This window comes from Mus caroli, chromosome 1, assembly GCF_900094665.2.
Source record: "Mus caroli chromosome 1, CAROLI_EIJ_v1.1, whole genome shotgun sequence".
Lineage (NCBI taxonomy): Eukaryota > Metazoa > Chordata > Mammalia > Rodentia > Muridae > Mus > Mus caroli.
This window is the reverse complement of record NC_034570.1, coordinates 38643796-38664622: the sequence shown is the minus strand read 5'-3', so window position 1 is coordinate 38664622 and position 20827 is coordinate 38643796. Positions and strand designations below refer to the sequence as shown.

The 20827-nt window shown below is 41.0% G+C and overlaps 2 protein-coding genes across 9 annotated transcripts in view; one reads left to right on the top strand and one right to left on the bottom strand.

The window, feature by feature from the left end:
* The window catches only part of Bivm (basic, immunoglobulin-like variable motif containing), a 22784-nt gene extending 16193 nt beyond the window's left edge, over positions 1–6591 (bottom strand). For 2 of the 8 annotated variants that reach the window (XM_029476432.1, XM_029476436.1), the window contains exons 1-2: positions 5319–6157; positions 2914–3023 (exon numbers count right to left, since the gene is read on the bottom strand). The gene's annotated coding sequence lies outside the window, so the exon portion shown is untranslated. Of the gene's footprint in view, positions 1–2913; positions 3024–5318; positions 6158–6416 lie in introns of those variants that run through there. The other 6 variants (XM_029476442.1, XM_029476438.1, XM_029476439.1 and 3 more) reach the window with 5 other exon arrangements.
* Positions 6592–6600: 9 nt separating this feature from the next.
* On the top strand, positions 6601–19052 carry Poglut2 (protein O-glucosyltransferase 2). The gene is made up of 10 exons (XM_021158978.2): positions 6601–7293; positions 8375–8580; positions 10643–10848; positions 11230–11307; positions 12611–12783; positions 12904–13141; positions 14821–15030; positions 15681–15770; positions 17884–17991; positions 18643–19052. Exons 1-10 carry the CDS (start codon positions 7112–7114, stop codon positions 18658–18660), a joined length of 1509 nt encoding a protein of 502 aa, XP_021014637.1. The 5' UTR covers positions 6601–7111; the 3' UTR covers positions 18661–19052.
* The last annotated feature ends 1775 nt before the right edge of the window (positions 19053–20827 follow it).

Here is a 20827-nt window from a genome sequence, read left to right as displayed (position 1 = left end):
AAAAAAAAAAAAAGACATCGATAACAAAGAGCATTAGAAAATGTGTGGCAAATCAGATCCTTCATAAGCTGCTTTCAAGGATATAAAATGATATAGGGTTACAGAGCAGTTTTCATACATTTCAACACTTCCAATGTAATATGGAAAATTCTGTTCTAGATACATCTAGAAAACATTAAACCATGCCCATGAATGGCAAAAAGTGGAAACAACCCAAAGCCTAGCAACTGAATTATGGATAAAAGTGCCACATGCATTTGGTAAAATTCTACTTTGCAATAAAAAGAACTACTGGTCATGATACAACATGAATGGACTTTGGAAACATGCCAATCACAAAGGAGCTGGTCCCTTAACCGTCTAGGATCTCCAGAAGGGAAAAGTCTACAAAGCACAATACACCTTATTGAAAGGTTCAACAAGATGAGCTTTTTGTACATTATACATTGTAATGAGTGATTTATAGCGTGTGTCTTATGATTTTACTGCTGCGAACAGACACCATAACAAAGGAAACTGTTAAAAAGATGACATTTAAATGAGGCTGGCTTACAGGTTCCAAGTTTCAATGCATTATGATCAAGGCAAGAGCATAGCAGCATCTAGGCAGGCATGGTGCAGGAGGAGCTGAGAGTTCTACATCTTCATCTGAAAGCTGCTAGGAGAAGACTGGCTTCCAGGCAGCTAGGACTAGGGTATTAAAGCCCACACCCACAGTGACAGAGTTACTCCAACAAGACCACACCTCCTAATAGTGCCACTCCCTGAGCTAGGAATACTCAAACCACTACATTCCACTCCATGGACCCCCATAGGCTTGTTCAAACATATGAGTCTATAGGGCCATACCTAAACATAGCATAATAAAAAACGACACTTACTCCAACTTCCAAAGTCCCCATAGTCTATAGCAGTCTCAACAATGTTAAAAGTCCAAAGGTCAAAGTCTCTTCTGACATTCATCCAATCACTTAACTGTAATCCCCAAAACAAGACAGGAAGTCCAAAGGTCAAAGTCTCTTCTGACATTCATCCAATCACTTAACTGTAATCCCCAAAACAAGACAGGACACCAGCTGGGCAAAATCCAAACTCTGCATCTCCACGTCTATGTCAAAGCTGTTTTCATATCTCTACTCCCTTTTCATCTTTACTGACTGCAACAAGGTTTTTTCTCCTGGGTGATTCCACTCCCTGTTAGCAGCTTTCCTTGACAGGTATTCCACAGCTCTGGAATCTCGAACATCTTAGGGTATCCAAGGTCACTTCAACATTACAGCTTCTCTTTCCAATGTCTGGGATCCACACATGATCTTCTGGACTCCTTCAAAGGGCTTGGGTCATATCTCCAGGTCTGCTCTCTGTAGCACTCTAGGCTCTGGTTGACTCTACTCCACTGCTGCTGCTGTTCTTGGTGCTCATCCCCATGGTAGTGGCATCTCCAATATCCTGGGGTCTTCCACTGCAACTAGGATTCACCATTAGCCTCTCATAGGCTTTCTTCATGGAGTCAAGCCTCAACTTCTTTGCATGACTCCTTCAGTCCTGGGTCATCAACTACAACTAATGCTGCACCTTCACCAGTGGCTTCCCATGGCCTCTCACAGCAGCCTCAGCTGCTCTCCATGACTCCTCCATACCTTCAAAACCAGTACAACTTGGGTGGTTCTTACACACTACCAAGTCCAGCTGCAGCACGAGGTTGGCTATCTCTGGAACATAGCTTCTTTGTGGTCTCAGAAAACTCCAGATTACACCTCAGTGATACCGGTCTCTTCTTAATCATCACTAATGTCTTAGCTCCAGCTAACCAGCATCAATTGTTCCAGTAGTCCCTTCTATTCTGGACTCTAAAGCCAGAGCCACGTGGTCAAAGCAGCTGAGTTCTGCTGCATGCTGGGATTGGAACATGGGCCCCTTTGCCCCCCATATTCTATTACCAGCTTTCTGTTTTCCAACTCATAAGCTTGGCTGTCCTGGAACTTGTTCTGTAGATTGATTTTGAACTCAGAGATGTCTCCTGAAATTAAAGGTATATGCCACCATGCTTACACTTAAGCTTTTCTTCACCTAGAACTTGCTCTGTCCTAGGCTGGCCTTAAACTCAGAGACCTGCTTGTCTTGACTCCTGGGATTAAAGGCTTGTATACTACCAAGGCCTGGACCTAAATTTAGCTGGATGGACACTTGCCTCAAGGTCACCACCCCATTAATTCAATTTAATATCCATGAACACAGGATTCTGCTTCATTTCACTTCCTGGTGCCCCTTTTAATACTTCAACCATATATTTTATATTATTCCTTTCTCAGCTTGCTTCTTTTTATTAAAACACTCTTTATAAGAGAGAAGTTTAGGAACCACTCAACAGAATTTATAGCAGGATGTTTTGAGATTTCCTTTAACAAAGGAATTAATCTAAATCTCTTCACCTTAGCCTCAGGTAGATTCTTCAGACAAGGGCAAAAAAGCAGCCACATTCTTCACCAAAATATCACACAAGTATCATCTTGGCTACATATTAAAATTCTTCTCTGAAACCTCTAGAGCCAGGCTTCCACAGTTCAAAGCACCTTCACCAACCACCAAATGCAGGGCGAGATCTGCCTTTCCAGGCTCCAGTGACCACGCAGTGCATGAGAGAAGAGACTAAACCCATCCATTATTAATCTATCTCCTCATCAGAAATGAAAATAATCACAGATTATGATTTGTTTAATAACCATTATAAAAGTATTGAATGGCACAAGCCTGTCTAAGTCTCTAACGAACAAATGTGATGATAAACCGGAATCTCCAGTATCTTCTGAACGAAAGGGGTGAAGGCACTTTCACCATTATGGAATCTAAGGGGAAACACTCCTAAGAAGGAACTCCTATCTGCGCAGAGTGAGCTCCCCTTATGAGATGTACCTTGTCACAACTTCACGTCGGCTTTTTTCTCATCTTCAGTTAACAGTGGCTCACAGGATGCGAGTACATTGTCACCAAAGGTGGCATCTGCGGTGCTTTCCTTTCGAATACTGTTTGGAAAAAAGGTCTTAGTGTGTGTACAAGTAGTGTCTGAGCTTTCTCCTTTTTCCTCATTCTGTGTGCGGTGTGATGGTGACAGTGGAAGAAGACTCAAAGGGATGTACATTGCATGAGGTTTGCAGACCACACTGCTTTCTTTGCTCTGAGCACTGAGTTTCTTCACTTCTCCATTACCCACTTCCTGTCTGTGATGCTCGAGTTCTTCTTTAAAAGCTGTGTGGTAGAGGGGTCTAATGTGTCTGTGGTTGGGTGTGGAACGATGGGAAACAACAGATGGTCAGCTGGGGCAGTGGGGAAGCTTGATTCAGTACATCCCAGGCACCCCAGGCTCTACCTTTTGTAGATCACAACCTGACATTAACCTTACCTTGCCATCACTGCCTTGCTCACCTTGAATACAATTTTGCCTATGGGCCTAGTACAGTGTACCAGAATTTGATGATTTTATGCTCATTTGGAACATACGGAAAGAAAAAAAAGTATGGTCAAAATAGAATGTGGTAGCCCATTTCTGTAATTCCAAGACTCAAGATGCAGATACAAGAGAGCTGCTGCAAGATCTACTCTAGACTAAACTACATAGCTACTTCTGATCTAGCCCAGTACACACCGGGCAAGACCCTAGCTAAAATAACCAAAGCTAAACAAATAACATTACCAAGGGAAACAGCTTTATTTATGAATGAAAAAATACAATGGAAATTGTTAGAAGATGAAGCTGTTAAGAGTAAAACACGTGATTTATAAAACATGCAACCATCTGGTTTTGGATTGTATGCTTTAAGCAATGGTCACTGAATAAAAATAATCCCTTTGCTCTCATTTTATCTTAAAAAAACAAACAAACCTGCCATCTACCTGAAGATTTTACATAGTTGTCAATGAAAATGAAAGATATCAACATTTCCTCATTTGAACCACTGTTTTATGTGAATATCTCTGAAAATACATATATTTATAGGTTTGATAACACAAACTATATTGTAGAAAATTATGAAATATCAGAAGATATTCACAGAAAATGAAAGAGAATGACTCAGAATCCATGCTGGCACTCTACTTCTTTGCATACCGTGACTGATCTACATCTCCACCCTTTGCAGTTAAACTCTGAAGGGTTTCTGCTATGGTATCCATAGGACTTCACTCAGAGCCTGCTCTCTTAAAATGAAGAAAGCCACAATTACTGGAAACAAGACCATTACAGGCATAGATTATTCTAGCAAGATGCAATGGTAGTCTCAGGGAAAATGGCGTTATGAAGGCTGATTGATTGCCCAGCACTGTATCTGGGGTTTATATCTGCTTTTATCTTTATGCTTATAACTTTATGCCACCCACCCTTTGAGCTGTTCTTTCTAGTCTGATCCCTGCATAGACATCAAATAGTAAAGTCTGCTACATATATATGCTCATAGAAATTTTCTGCCTAAGGCCCTCAGCTATTGAAGCAAAAGATCAACTCCTTACCCTACCTACCTTCTTCTGTCCTTCCACATTACTTTTTGGTTTTCTGAATGTTGTCTTCCTGTAGCCCCTTACTAATTATTCATTCTCATGTCACTTTCTGAAGAACTCTTTTTTGCTGTTCTAACCAGGCCAGATACCCTATCCATATTGAGGAACTTTTCTTTCTAGAATATGATTAAGCTTTCTAAACGTGTGTGTGTGTGTGTGTGTGTGTGTGTGTGTGTGTGTACAAATGATTAACTCCTGAAAGTCTAGTTTTCCTGGAAATTGTATCTCCAGGCCTAGTCTTTGTAGAAGCCAGGTCTAACAAACATTTTTAGGTGCCTACAATGCACTAGGCATTATTGAAATTGTTCTCCCTCGTTTTGATTAACATATTAGGACTTGCAGAATACCACTCAATTTATTCACAGTATCTCATAAGCAATATAAACCCCAAGCTTCTAGGACAGCACTAGAGGAATGACTTATGAAAGTCTTTGGAATGAACAATTCTGTCAAATAAACATACTGTTTGCAAAACCGTTATCGATTACCTGAGTTTATTCTTTTCCATTTATGTGCCTTTCGTGTCTACATGCTGAAGTATCACATTCAGTAGAGAGCTAGACATCCTATAAAATCTCAGTAAAGCCTTCCACATATCACATACAATATAATCAATATTCTGCACAGAAAGCAACCGAGACCCAGAAAAGTGTTTTGCTGAGGATTGATGAGAGCTGCTAAGACAGCAGCCAGGTGCCCCCCCTCCCCGCCCCCCTTTTCTATCAGCGCCCTTGCCTAGACTATCAGACCAGACCTGGGAGGCCTACCTGTGAGTATGAGATTCATGCAGCACATGATGCCCTCTTGGAGTTCAGGCTCTGAGGAGCCAGGAGAGTTCCCACTGCCCCCTCTTTGAGGCTCCGAAGCACCCTGAAGGTGACAAAGGTGCAGGTGGAGGAGAACCGGGAGAGCAGGGACCTCGCAAGTGCAACTGCTGCAGCGCTACTGTGCCGGGTTCCCACTACTGTCCTGCGGTGGCCAACCCAGTGCCAAGCGTCCCTAGTCCCCACTGATCAAGACCAGATCTAAAGCCTTCTTCTAACCTCCTCCCGGCCTGCTCCCTCACTCCCAGCCGGAAGAAAAGGCTCGCCAGGAGGGGGAGCGCGCAGGCCTGTAGGGGGCTGCTTCCTACGTGCTAGGGGCTGGAGAGGCTGGTGGCACGCAGGCAGTGACAGCTTGAGAGCTGGGAGGGGAGGCCGCGATGAATGAGTATATCACCAATAATAACAATAGCGGGGGGCGGGGGGGGCGGCAGGGGGAAAAAGAATCCCCTTGCCTTGGCTCACAACCAGGCCGCCTATGTTTTCCACGCCCCTTACCCCGTGGAGGGAGGACAAAGCCTGCTACTCCTCTTGACCTCACTGGCGGAGAAGCGAGGGTGCAAAGAGAGGATGGCCACTGCAGGCAGGGTGCCTGGGATCCGCTAGCACAGCGTGGAGACCCGCTCCTGAAGAAAGTACAGGGATACCCAACGGATGCACCCCCAGGCCGAGCTTTGTTCTGGTGATTTCTAGCCCTTACATCTCTCCTCAGAGACTCAGCTCGACCCAGATCCTTCCAGGGGCGCGGCGGGGTGGGGGTGGGGGTGGGGGTTGTCCTGCAACGAGGCAGTGACGGCGCTACGGAGAGGCGGAGCGCACCGCAGTGCCTGGGCTAGGCCCTCCGCTGGGGAATACTTCTGTTCCTGTTGGGTCCCGGAACTCTGGTGCTGGAAGGCAACACCAGATCTGCATCCTCAAGTCTCCTACCCAAGGCCCAGAATCTTTCGTCCCATTGAGCGCACAAGAATAGCACCAGGACCTTGACACCGAGTGATTGGGTATCATTGATAACACCTAGCCTCCCTTTCAGCGTTTACTATATACCTGTCATTTGCGGTGAATACCTTGAACAAAATATAAGTGGGGAAATCTTTGCTGTGACTCCAGACATGCCAGTTGCGCAACTGTAGTATTTAAGGTTGCCAGAAAGCCGTGCTCCAAAGTTGAAAAAAGAAGTAGAAAGGAAGGTAGGGGAAAGAAGGGAGGAGGGAGAGTGAGGGACTGAGGGAAGGGACGAAAGTAGTTGGGGGTGAACTCCTGGCAGGATTTCCGCTAGTCCTATGGCGGACTACATATCCCAGGAAGCTAAGGGGCCCGGGACGCGTTTTCCACTCTGACCCACTCATCCACTAGCAGAAGACCTTACTAAGACTGGTCACAGCGCAGGCCAATCCTTCTCCTCTCACCTTGGCTAGAACTTGCGACGGATTCGTTCCCAAAGTGATGCTCTAGTGGCAAGAGTAACACAAGTTTGTCATTGTCCGGAGAAAGTGGAGCCTGCGGTTCTTAACCAGGTTCAGCAGAACGTGTGGCATCCTTCTCCTGGACATGCCACCGCTCGGGTTGTGACATTCTTGGACACAGCATAGTCCCACGCGCGGATCCCGCACGTCAAGCGACACTTTAGGGACTTTGACTGCTGCTAGGACTGACCACCGTCCTCCTACCTACCCAGGCTAGCTCCGTCCACTTAGCACGTTTGCATTTATTCGTGGATCTTCCAAGACTCGGTCTTGTAAATGTTCAGCATTTCGCTGCTTTCCTGCCTTTTTCTGGGGACTGTGCCAGCACTTGCCCAGACCGGCGGAGAGAGGAGGCTGAGCCCAGAGAAGAGCGAAATATGGGGACCCGGGCTAAAAGCACACGTGGTCCTTCCTGCCCGCTATTTCTACATTCGGGCGGTGGATACCTCAGGGGAACAGTAAGTGGAGAAATGACTCCTCAACTATTTGAGATCGCGGTTTAAAATAACTCGAGGGGTTTTTGTTCCTGTTGTTTATTTATTTTGGTTTTGTCCTTCATCTTTATATGCCCCGACTCGTCTTTACTGCTGGCCATTTACATTCCAGAATTCTTGAGTGCTGTCTACATCTGGTTATAATAGACTTTTCCTTCCAAATCAACTTTTCTCTGTGACTTAATAATTCTGAAATATGTATAGTGTAAATAATATTGCTAAAATGACAGCTCTCTTCTTGGCTGTTTAGATGGGAATTGAGGCTAAACAAATCTCCGTTTATCTTTAAATGGGAAAACTAAACACTAAAAACTAAATGCATTCAAAATGCAGGAATATTCAGTCCAAAACACTTGTGTTGCTAACATGATGACCAGTTATTTTGATTTTCCCCATAACTAAACATAATCTAGAGCACTGGTATATTTGTTAGACTTTTATTAGTAGTAATATTTTAATTACATGATGTGGGTAGGGTGTATACTCACACCCAAGTGCTGGAGGAAGCCAGAAGAGGGCCTTGAATCTCCTTGAGCTGAAACTGCAGATAGTTGTGAGCCTTTAGGACAATGGGTACTAGGAACTGAACCAAGTCTTTTGCATAATGGTAAATGCTCTAAACCATTCAGCTATCTCCCTAGCCCCACAAGTACTGGATTGTATTTTAAGCCATTAAGAACAATTTTTCAAATAAGGTCATCTTTGAAGTAAACATTTTACAAATGACAAATTGCCAGATATGTTGGTTATGAATTAATAATAGTACACTGAAACTGCTCTGTTTGGTATGCTAAATAGATTGCTAGTCTTAAGTGTTATCTCCTGGCAACTGTCTAATGAAAGTATTTTATGTTATTATTGTTTTCTTTTTTTAATCTTTGTTCCATCATATTGGTTCTGGTTCTAAAAGCCTAAGAGAGAAGAGAGCAACAATATCTTAAAATCAGGATATAACAGAATGTCCAACCTTTACAGATTAAAGAGAATAAGTAGTGTGCATTTGATCTTAAAAATAACCCTCATCTCTCACTGTTTTCCATAACAGGTTTACATCTTCTCCAGGTGAAAAGGTGTTCCAGGTTAAAATCTCAGCACCAGATGAGCAGTTCACGAGAGTTGGTGTCCAGGTTTTAGATCGAAAGGATGGTTCCTTCATAGTAAGATACAGAATGTATGCCAGCTACAGAAATCTGAAGATAGAGGTTAAACACCATGGGCAACATGTTGCTGAGTCTCCTTATGTTTTAAGAGGTATTTTGAAACAAAATTTTATGGTAGGATTTGTATACAAAAATGCATGTCATTCCATCAATAAGAATTCTATCAAAAACTTAGCATACTTTTTTCACTAAATGAAGAAAAAAAAAAAAAACTAGATGTTTTTCTAATTGAAAACTAAATTAGGCAAAAGAGATATTGATTATTTACATGGGGATTATAATTCACTAAAGACCAAGAAACATTACTAGAAAAGTTGCTCCTTGAGGACACACCTGTGAGAATAAGCAAAGGACCAAGTCTGGATCCAGCCCCCATGTGAGGAGGCTCAGAGCCGCCTGGCACTCCAGCTTCAGGGAAGAGGATATCTATATTACACGTGCACCTGCATTCATGTGTGCACAAGCAGATGTACACACACATAATGTATAATAATAAATGTTTAGCCACTAGGGAGGTTTTTAATTCATAATTTACAGCAAGGTTTTATAAACCATTTGGAACACAGCTTACAATAAGATATGACATATACATATGTGTATAAAATAATTTCTATGTGTATGTGCACATATGAAATTGAAACAGTCTAAAAAAAATCATACTCAATCATTATTACCATCTGTTGTACTACTTCAGACTTCTTATTTATTTTGTGTTCATGTTTGTGTAAATCTTAGGATTAAAAAAGAATTTCCAGGGCTGAAGCGATGGCTCAGTGATTAAGAACACTGGCTGCTTTTCCAAAGGACCTGAGTTTGGTTCCCAGCACCCAAGTTGCAGTTCAAGACTGACTGTAACTCCTGACTGAATAATCAAGTTAAATATGTAGTCATAGGTAATTCTTGAAGGAATGATCTACTTAAGTAACTTATACTCATCACTGCCAGGTGGGGTGGCACCTGCCTTTAATCCCAGTGCTCTGAGGAGGGTGAGAAGCAGGTTACCTCTAAGAGTTTGAGGCCAGCCTAATCTTATGGTGTACGTTCCAGGCCAGCAAGATGGTTTTTGCTTTGGTCGTCATTGTCATGCCACTATGACAAAGACATTCTCTGCTGTTTTCCCCCATAGGGATGAGAAGAGAATTTTATAATAAAAAACCAACACTTTCCCCTTTCTATGGGGAGATAGGACCACAAGAAAATTATGAATTTTTTTAACTGTATAAATTCTTTCACATTCCACTGGGACTCCTTGGTATAGTCCAGCTGACAAAGTATTAAAATGTATACAAATTCCATTGTCATCTATTGACTGGATCAGGTTGGAATCTGAGGATATCTGAAAGGAGTAACACAGTTCCATTTCCAAATCTTATGTTATGCGAGCATTATTTTTATAAATGTATAATTCATTCATCTTGACATTAATGAGATAACAAGTTTATAGGATTACCTTTGCTTCTTTGTATTTCTTTCTCTAAAAAAAAGAAAAGAAGGAAGAAAAACAAGGTTGGAGTCCTTTGTTTTCTCTGTTTTACTGGCAATGGTTTTTCTACTGAGAACAGTACTTTATATTTTTTATTTTGAGCCTTTAATAGCTGAGACATCTCTAGCCCATAGATACCCAAAGAAGTTGTTTTTATAATAAACCAGTAAAATAGTAATTCATATCACTTTTATCCTTCAAGACATATATTTATAAATACATATGTATTCCTATAATGAGGGTATTTTGCACATTTGCAGGTACCACAGAAGCTATTGGGTCCATTATGCCTGAAATTATAGATCGTTATAGGTCCTAGACACATAACTCCAGTTCTCTGCCAGAGCAACAAGTACTCTTAACTGCCGAGCTCTATCTCCCGTCCCATGATGATTATGTGAATTACAAATTCACATATGAATTACATCTACATAGAATTACATCTACATAAAATTACAAATGAATTACATCTACATAGAGCATGTATACCACCCATTGACTTGCTTTTCACCTATGCAAAGTGGGCCAGAATAGAAAAAGTATAGGAAGAAGAGCTGTGGCGACTTGACTAGATAGAAAGTTGATAGTTCATGGAACATTTCTTCATTGTGATTCAGTTGTTAAGTGAGATGTTCACCGCTGTGTAATACTGCTGTCTATCTGTAAATAGGACCAGTTTACCATGAGAACTGTGACTGTCCTTTGGAAGACAGTGCGGCCTGGCTACGGGAGATGAACTGTTCGGAAACAATCACCCAGATTCAGAAAGATCTGGCGCATTTCCCTACTGTTGATCCTGAAAAGATTGCAGCAGAAATCCCAAAACGATTTGGTCAGAGGCAAAGCCTGTGTCACTATACCTTAAAGGACAATAAGGTATAATATGATTGAGGTTTGCTTGTTCTCTGGACTCTGTAATTAATATCTTGACCTTTTGATTATATCTGGCTACTTTTTTTTTTTAAAGATTTATTTATTTATTACATGTAAGTACACTGTAGCTGTCTTCAGACACTCCAGAAGAGGGCGCCAGATCTCGTTACAGATGGTTGTGAGCCACCATGTGGTTGCTGGGATTAGAACTCTGGACCTTCGGAAGAGCAGTCGAGTGCTCTTACCCACTGAGCCATCTCACTAGCCCCTGGCTACTTTTTTTAAACATCATTCTATGGACATATTTTGACAAGCCTTTTTTTTTTTTTTCCATATCTGCCAGTCACTTTGCACACATGTAGTAAATGTCAAATTCTCTTCTAGATTTATATCAAGACCCATGGTGAGCACGTTGGCTTTAGGATTTTCATGGATGCAATACTACTTTCATTGACTAGAAAGGTTAGTATATTTTCTCTGCATTATGATAGCAATCTCAATCTAGGTTTTATAATTTAGTTTTTCAAAACATTGTTAACATCAATATAAAGTGTTCTATTCTGGTGCCTTCTATATTGCTATCCTAAAGTTTATTTTTTTCCTAATATATGTATTAGATACTAAGGACAGCTATATATAGTACCTTTAAAAAGCAGAGGATGGCTCTGGAGACCACTAATCAAAAATCAAAGTGTTGAAAGGGTCACACTCCTCAAATTCTGGCTACTTGTGGTCCTATATTTGGGTGCTCCCTTGTTCATAGTTTTGTCAGTCTAATCTCTACCTCATGTCACATGGCCGCCTGCCCTCAAGAATCTGAGTCACTGGGTCTCCTCCTATCCCCTTCCCTTCCTTCTCCCAAAGATGCCAATCATATTGGATTGACAATCCCATCCCACATACTTGTGAGGCCTCGTCTTAACTAATTACATCAGCAATGGCTGGTTGCTGAATAAGGTAACTCTAAGACACTGGGATTTAGGACTGATATATACATCTTCAGGGGCGGGGGCGAAATAAGTCAATCTATAGCAATGGTACACATAGAAAGAAAATGCCTCTGCCTCATTAACAGGAACCCAGGGCTAAAGCCCCAAGTGCTATATTTCCCAGAACCACTCCCTCCCTCCCTCTCTCCACCCTCTTCTCTCTCCACCATCTCTATGATCTCATTAGATTCTTGGCAATGTTAGAACAATAGAAATTACCTTTGCCAGTTTCTTGGTTTTGTAGTAAGTCTAATGGCCAACTTGGACACCACAGAAAGCAAATTGAAGGTACTTATATGAATGCCATATTCTGGCCATTTAACCTGAAGTGATGTGATTGTCATTGCCTTAAATTGGAAAGATTGGCCTTTTTTTTTGTGCAATGACTAATGTTGTTAAATTACCATACTGAGCGATGGGTTTCATTGTGACCTTTTCATATATGTGTATCATATATCATATATGTGTATCATTATATCATATATGTGTATCATATATGTCATATCTGCTTATACTAATAAACAGATCCCTTTTTCCATATTTTGAGGCAGTGTATTGCCCACACTGGCTCTGAACTATGTAGCCCAATCTAGCCTTATTTAGCCAATTTTGCATACCAGCATCCAACTCATGATCATCCTGCCTGAGCCCCACAGATGCTATGATCACAGATAAGCACCCTCAAACTTAGTTTCAAATGCTAATTTTAACTGATAAATACATGATCATGTGCAATGCAAAAACTATGAATAAACTCTTGTTATCCCCACCTCTAGGTGAGGATGCCAGATGTGGAATTTTTTGTTAATTTGGGAGACTGGCCTTTGGAAAAAAAGAAATCCAACTCCAACATTCAGCCGATCTTTTCCTGGTGTGGCTCCACAGAGTCCAGGGATATTGTGATGCCTACCTACGACCTGACTGACTCTGTTCTAGAAACCATGGGCCGGTGAGAGATGATCAGGGTTGACCCCGAGCCTTGGTTTGCTCTCTTTGGTGAGTTCTGCTCCATCTGCTTTCATGCACTGATGGTTTTGGAGGAAGACATGTTCTGTTTTCTGTCTTCCAGAGTAAGTCTGGATATGATGTCGGTGCAAGCTAACACAGGGCCTCCCTGGGAAAGTAAGAATTCTACAGCTGTCTGGAGAGGCCGAGACAGCCGCAAAGAGAGACTAGAGCTGGTGAAGCTTAGCAGAAAACACCCAGAGCTCATCGATGCTGCTTTCACAAATTTTTTCTTCTTTAAACATGACGAAAGCCTGTATGGGCCCATCGTGAAACACATTTCATTTTTTGATTTTTTTAAGGTATGACATCATCTGTGAACATCCCTTTCTGCTTTCCAATGTATGCACTTTAGGGAAAGGAAACTAACGTCTATAAGTCACAGTGAATGGGAAGATGCCACAAAACGCAATAAGTACTGAGATTTGATTTGGTCTGAATCTGGATTCACCACACAGCACTGATATTGAATAGGCATTATGAGAATTCAGAGCCTGGAAAAAGCTTTATTTTTTTTCCAGCTAACCCTTACGATGAATGTATGTTTGCTCAGATCCTGTCTGTTTTTATTAGTAAGTGTGTATAATCATTTTAGAAATACTTCTCCCCTAAATCATAGCATCATAACAAGATACAGAACTGGCGTCTCTTCTCAGCCATTCTGCTGAGGAATGACTTGAAGCACATCCAGATGCTCTGCCGGGGCATTCTGGCCATGACAGATGGTTTTCTGCACCTTGCATGGAGATTCCTCATGTTTTCCATGGAGTGATCCTCTTTCTCACAACTTTTCAAGCAGTGCCACCCCACTCTCCCACCCCCAGCGACATTTCTGAAGTTCTTTGTGTCAACAAAAAAGTGGGAAAAAATAAGAAATTAGTGAGCTCCTTTGCTCTGTGGATGCAGACGTGTCATTTGATGGGTTCTATGGCAGTAGATAGACCTTAGAGATGCTGTTAATTCACATACTCGTGTTTTTCATATATGTATATTGAAATATTTTTTAAGTGTAACAAAAGACATGATTACCCATTCCTTTTCAGAAGGGATATATGTGTGCTCATAGGTACATGTGCATGTGCGAGCCTGTGTGTATAAAGGTCGGGAGAGCCTTGGGTGTCATCCTTCAGGAGCATACACCTTGACTTTTGATACAGAGTCTCTGACTTGGCCCGCAGTGTGTCAGCTAAGCTAGACTGACTGGCCTTCAAGCTCCAGGGACCCACCTATCTCTCCTTCCCCACCATCCAAACTCAGGTCCTCTTGGTTTTTTTTTGTTTGTTTGTTTTTGGTTTTTTGAGACAGGGTTTCTCTGTGTAGCCTGGAACTCACTTTGTAGACCAGGCTGGCCTCGAACTCAGAAATCCACCTGCCTCTGCCTCCCGAGTGCTGGGATTAAAGGCGTACGCCACCACCGCCCGGCTTCCTCTTGCTTTCATGGCAAGAGGTTTACTGCCTGAGCCATCTCCTAGCCTCAAGGGCAGTATTTTATCACTTGGCTTCTTCTTGCATGCTGAATTTTGTACATCTAGAGTTACTCATTTCCATAGTATTATTCATAGATGTTCTTACCCCAGAGCTTATTAATTCCCTTAAGAAATATGCATAGCCATGTCGTAGTTTAAAAATACTGTTGACATGGCACAAAATGTGCTGCCAGTAGCTGCACGTGTAAATCAACAAAGGAGCAGAAGACTTAAAAGCTATCGCTCCACCTTTCTTTATGTTGTAGCCTTAGGACACCCATATTATTAACTTGCTAGCTGCTTCCATATTAGATACGTAGCTGTGTTTGGGAAATTTAGGGCCATGTCAAATGACCCTCTAGCTCTAGGTCAACACAGTGTATAATAAGAGAACTTATTACATTTTAATGGAGAGGGAAAGTCAGTCTGAGGATGGCAAAATGGTTCATAGAAGGCGGAAAAAAATAGTAGAAGTGGGAATTTAGTAAAGGCTCTTACATGCTCCTATTTTGCAGCACAAGTATCAGATAAATATTGATGGCACTGTGGCAGCGTACCGATTGCCCTACCTGCTGGTGGGTGACAGTGTAGTTCTGAAGCAGGACTCCATCTACTATGAACATTTTTACAATGAGCTGCAGCCCTGGAAACATTACATTCCAGTCAAAAGTAACCTGAGTGATCTGCTGGAAAAGCTCAAGTGGGCAAAAGACCATGATGCAGAGGTAAGTTCAGTTGTCAAGAAGGCTGGCTCCCTCCCACTGGTCCCCTGTGTTACAGGAGTGTTGGGAACATGCCTAGACACTGGGATGTTCAGATACAGCTTTTACCTGTGCATGGGATGCTGGCTGACCACGAGTGGCATGCACTTCCCCTCGAGGTGAACATAACAACATTCTAGACTGGCTGACCACTCTGCTAAACTCTGGCCTTGTTTGTGTCTTCTCTTTCAGTAAGGTTGGTCATGGACATAAGCAGTGCCTATCTGGCAATAGATGTCAGCAACTACTATAGAATAAAATGAAGAATTATTAATGCAAGCAAGGTTGAACTAAATGAATGCTGAAAACTGAATAGAGAGCATGCAAGGCTTCACACTCTGTGTACTTGATAAGTTGTTACTTTGCTTGGATCTAACTGTCTATTCCAAGGGAGGCTTATCTCTAAGACATCCCACATGCCAACTTGTACTTTCAAGTCTTATAAACCTCTCCGAGCTGAACAAACATACTCTGTGAAATGTGCCTTTTGCTACATAAGGCTACTCCCAAGGACGTGCTTTCTGGGTCATCTCACTGTGTAGTCTTTAGGTCTGTATATGTCTGCAAGCTCCATTAAAGGGCGCTTTGTTTGTCTGGTTTTTAAATTCCTATAGGCCAAGAAGATAGCAAAAGCAGGACAAGAATTTGCGAGAAATAACCTAATGGGTGATGATATATTCTGTTATTACTTCAAACTGTTCCAGGTTAGTATTTTCACACACACATATGCACACGCCCATGCACACTCCTCATCTTGCTTGGCACTGGCCATGTTGTAGACAAACAATATTTTACATAAAATGTTCTAAAAGTATATTAGTATAAGGACATATATGTACCACTTTGATAGAAATTAGATACAGATAGTAATTAATAAGTATTTGGGGCTTTGGGGATGTAGCTTACTGTAGAGTTACATATCTAGCATGCATGAGATATTAGGTTCTGTTCTGAAAGGGAAAAAAAAATTGAAAACTTCAAGTGAAAAGTGTTGATATTAGGCCTGCAGTTGGAGGCTGGGGTTGTATGTATGGAAAGCAAGTCCAAACTGAAGTAGAAAAAGGCCCATGTCCTAGCAGGTTGAGAGTTCAAGGGATCTATAATCATACTTCCCTCAGACAAGCACAGGATTATCTAATCTGAGAGCTAAGCAGGATCAGACCTGTTTAATACTTGGCAATAATGGGGTACTGTAGGCAGTCAATAAAAATATGAAAAACGTTTTAATTAAACAAAGTACGGGGCTGGAGAGATGGCTCAGTGGTTAAGAGCACTGACTGTTCTTCCAGAGGTCCTGAGTTCAAATCCCAGCAACCACATGGTGACTCACAACCATCTGTAATGAGATCAGATGCCCTCTTCTGGTGTGTCTGAAGACAGCTACAGTGTACTTACATATAATAATAATAAATAAATCTTAAAAAAAAATAAAAAGTACAAAGTATAATCATGCTCTTTGTCCCAAATAGCTAATACTTTTTTTTGAAACTTATTTTTATGGACCAAGAATTTATATATTGTAATCCCAACATACCTGATGGTTTAAAAGGCTATTCTTTTAAAAAGAATGTATAAGTAAACAAGATTTTTGCTAATAATAATAACAGATTCTTGTCTCAGACTTACAGCTATTGAATATCATATCTTGGGGTCTGCTACAGAACAAAGTTGGTCTAGTTTATAATCTTTTAGAAGGTGGTAAAGGGATACAGAGAGTGAGCTACGTAAAGTGAATGAACTAGAACAGGGGTTTACTGTCTGAACATCTAAATATCCACTGGATTGTGTCATTTACTTAGCTAATGTATAGTATCCATACCTAGCACAGTGACCATTGCAGAATAAGAATATAATCAAGAAGGGTAATAACTCAGAGTTGTGCAGCCTTAATGGAGAAGGAAGAAATAGGCTTTATTTTCTTTCTTGGGAGAATTTCATGCAATATTATTTACACTTAAAAAGGAGGGAGTTGTGAGGAAATATTTAGTCATATAAATTTTCTCACCAGATAAAAGCACACACTGTTCTTGCAAAGAACCTAAATTCAGCCCCTATCACCCGTCAAGCAGCTCACGATTGCCTGCAACTCTAATGTCTGGGCCTCTGACACCTTTGGCCTCTTTTGGTTTTCACACTCATGCACATACCCACATTCAAATATGTAATAAAAAAAACATTTTTAAAATGTGGATATGCTAGATATAGTGGGACACACCTGTAATCCTGTCACTCAGGAGGTAACTACAAAAGGATTACTGCAGGTTTGATCCCAGTGTGACCTACATATCACTAGGCCAACTGTGGTTACAGCCTGTCTCAAAAATTCAAAACAAGATAGGGCTAAGCAGATAGATAGCTCAGTGGATAAAGTGCTTGCTTTACAAGCATAAAGAATATCTATTTGTGGCAAAAAATTATCTGTAATGCCAGCACTGGAAAGCAGAAATAAGAAAATTCCCCCGGGGCTGGTAGCCAGCCAATTTAGTCAGTCAGTGGGCTCCAGGTTCACTGAGAGAGACCCTGCCTCTAAAAATAATGTAGAGAGTGGCTCAGCAAGGTATATGATGTCTTCATATACCAACATATACATTACACACACACATGAGTAGACTAATAAGGGGTATATTAGGAATTGGTAGCCAGTGTTCACAGCACAAAGAGTATTGAGCATTTAAAACAAATATGAAGGACACTGTGGGTCACCGGTAGGTACATATGCATTAAATGAATGCTTTCCTGATACTTCCCAGCTTGTCTCATTTGATGAGCATATTTTAAAAGCTGCCTAAGAAATGCTTTTGTATTGCTATTTAACAGGGCTATGCAAATTTACAAGTGAACGAGCCCCAAATTCGAGAGGGTATGAAGAGGGTAGAGCCACAGTCCGAGGATGACCTCTTCCCTTGCACGTGCCATAGGAGAAAGGTAACAAGACTCACTTTCTGCCTCTACTGGTGTGGCAGAACCAGCTCATTTGATAGATCACTGTCTGTGAAATAGGAAGGAATTCTGAATGCTAGTTAAAATATTGGTAGCTTATCAGCTTGGTGGGACTTTCTATACCTTGACAGTCTGTTTATCGGTTTGTCTTTTTTTGAGAAATGAATTACTACTAACTCATTAGCCCCTAAAGGGTACAGCATGTTTGCTAATCCCTTTCTATGCTGTAAGACCCATGAAGTCACAAGAGGCAATAATGAAATGGAGTAAATATCATACTTGTTTTGGCTCTTCATAAAATGGGGCAGTTCCATTTCCCTTATATCTCTTAATGATTTAGACAGAGTAGGTACCCAGTCTCCAGTAGGTACCCAGTGTCTTCCACTGAGTATGGGAAGTTTGAGTGAGAGTAGCAAATCTTGTTCTCTGTTTACCCCATCCCTTACTCATACCATCCATAACACAGGGTTCTGGTCCTCCAGAAATAGTCCTCAGCATTTAGAACACCTAGAAGAAACTTGGATTTTTTTTCCACACTCCTCTCATCTTTAGGAAAAAATAAATTATCTGGTATGAGCATTCTTGATTCCTAAGATTTTTTTTAGTGGCTTTTAACATTTTTCTTCTTAATTACAGGCCAAAGATGAACTCTGAGAAGCAAAATATCTTCTGCTTAAATGATGGTGCTCTGAAGACACTTTACTCTAAGGATTATTTTTAAGTATGTTTCACAGACAATGTCAAATTTACGTGTGCCCATTCACTTTCTCACAGTATTTCACCTTATGCAGTGTTCCCATGACTGTCTTTTACATCACATTTTAAAATTTTTATAATAAAACTGCCTTTATTTTAAGGGTCTGTTTTGGTACAGTTATTACATATGAGCAGAAGAAATAGGCGAGTTTGGGTCCTTGATTCTGGTGAGTGCTCTGATTCAAAAAGGCCTCCAAAAATGAAACAAAACTCAGCCAGTTGTGGTGGTTTAGGCTTGTAATCTTAGCACTTCAGAGGTTAAGACAAGAAGATTCTCTGAGTTCAAGGCCTGTCACTGCCCACCCAATGCTTGTTTCCCTCCAGCCCTGGTATTTGTTTTTCCCTTTATCTGGAAGTCAGGATAGACTCTACTTTCTCTAGCACCTTTCAGGAATGTAACACCTCTGATTCTTTATATTATGTAGTCGCCATACTTTGCAGGAGTTCCCTGTAGACTCTCCCTTAATCCTCAGTCCTTAAGCACCTTGATTACAAAGATGATTCTTTTTTGGGGTCTAACAGGCTTCCCTGATCGTGGAAGGGACAACAAATTTTAAATAGGTCAATAAAATGACAGTTAGCTTGAAAATGCAATTAAAGAACTAGCTAGGGGCCAGGCATGCCAGTACATGAGTCCCACCACTGAAGTTTCTCCTCCAGTTAGATAAAGCACACACACAACAGTCAACCTACTTTACTCCAAGTTCACTGATTTTAATGTTAATCTCATTGAAAAATACCCTGACTGAAACATCCAAAATGTTTGACCTTATGTTGGGGATGGCCCAACCAAGTGAACCATTACTAATGGAAATTCATACAATAAATGCTGAACACATAATATGCATTCAGTTATATAGTACTAAGCTCCAACAAAAGAGCTTTAAATAGCCACTGGTTGTTTTTTTTTTGGTTTTGTTTTGTTTTGTTTCAGATATCTACTGGAACTGTTCATATTTTCTTTTTCTGTTTTTGTTGCATTCATTTACAGTGAATTGTACTAATGACATTTTAATTTTGAAGCAATGTAAAAAGCCATGCAAATTATGTATTATTTATTTGGTCATGGCTGAATTGTTATAGTAATTGATTCAGACATTCACTGTTTTGTTTTTGGTTTTTTGCAAGTTTTACTTCTTCAGAATTTTATGCAATGTGGTTATTTAATAACTTATGTTGTATTTTGCTTTTGCTTTTTCTCTCTTTCTTTTTTGACATGGTCTTACTAGGTAATCGTGGTTGACCTGGAACTCTCTATGTAGAGCAGTCTGGCTTCAAACTCATAGAGTTCTACCTGCCTCTGCCTTCTGAGTGCTGGGATTAAAGGAGTAGACCACCATACCAGGCCTTGATTTAGAACATTTTAAACTACAACCCAGAGGCCAAATCTGGCCCACCATCCATGTTTGTACAACCTTGAAACTAAGAATAATAATAGCATTTTAAGTGTTTGAAATCATCAGTACACATATGTCTTAGTCAGGGTTTCTATTCCTGCACAAACATCATGACCAAGAAGCAAGTTGGGGAGGAAAGGGTTTATTGGGCTTACTCTTCCATACTGCTGTTCAGCACCAAGGAAGTCAGGACTGGAACTCAAGCAGGTCAGAAAGCTGGAGCTGATGCAGAGGCCATGGAGGGATGTTCCTTACTGGCTTGCTTCCCCTGGCTTGCTCAGCCTGATCTCTTATAGAACCCAAGACTACCAGCCCAGGGATGTTCCCACCCACAAGGGGCCTTTCCCCCTTGATCACTAATTGAGAAAATACCCCACAGCTGGATCTCATGGAGGTACTTCCCCAACTGAAGCTCCTTTCTCTGTGATAACCCCAGCCTGTGTCAAGTTGACATATAAAACCTAGCCAATACAACATAGAACTCAAATTTTGATTCATAAATAAAGGTTTTATATTAGTTTCCTATTACTATCCCATTCCTATAACTATCACATACTTAGTCTTCTAAAACAATAAAAATGTGTTGTTACAATCCTAGAAGTCACAATCTGAAATCAGTTTCCCAGTGTTAATTACTATTAAGACATTTAGCAGGGCTGAATCCTTCT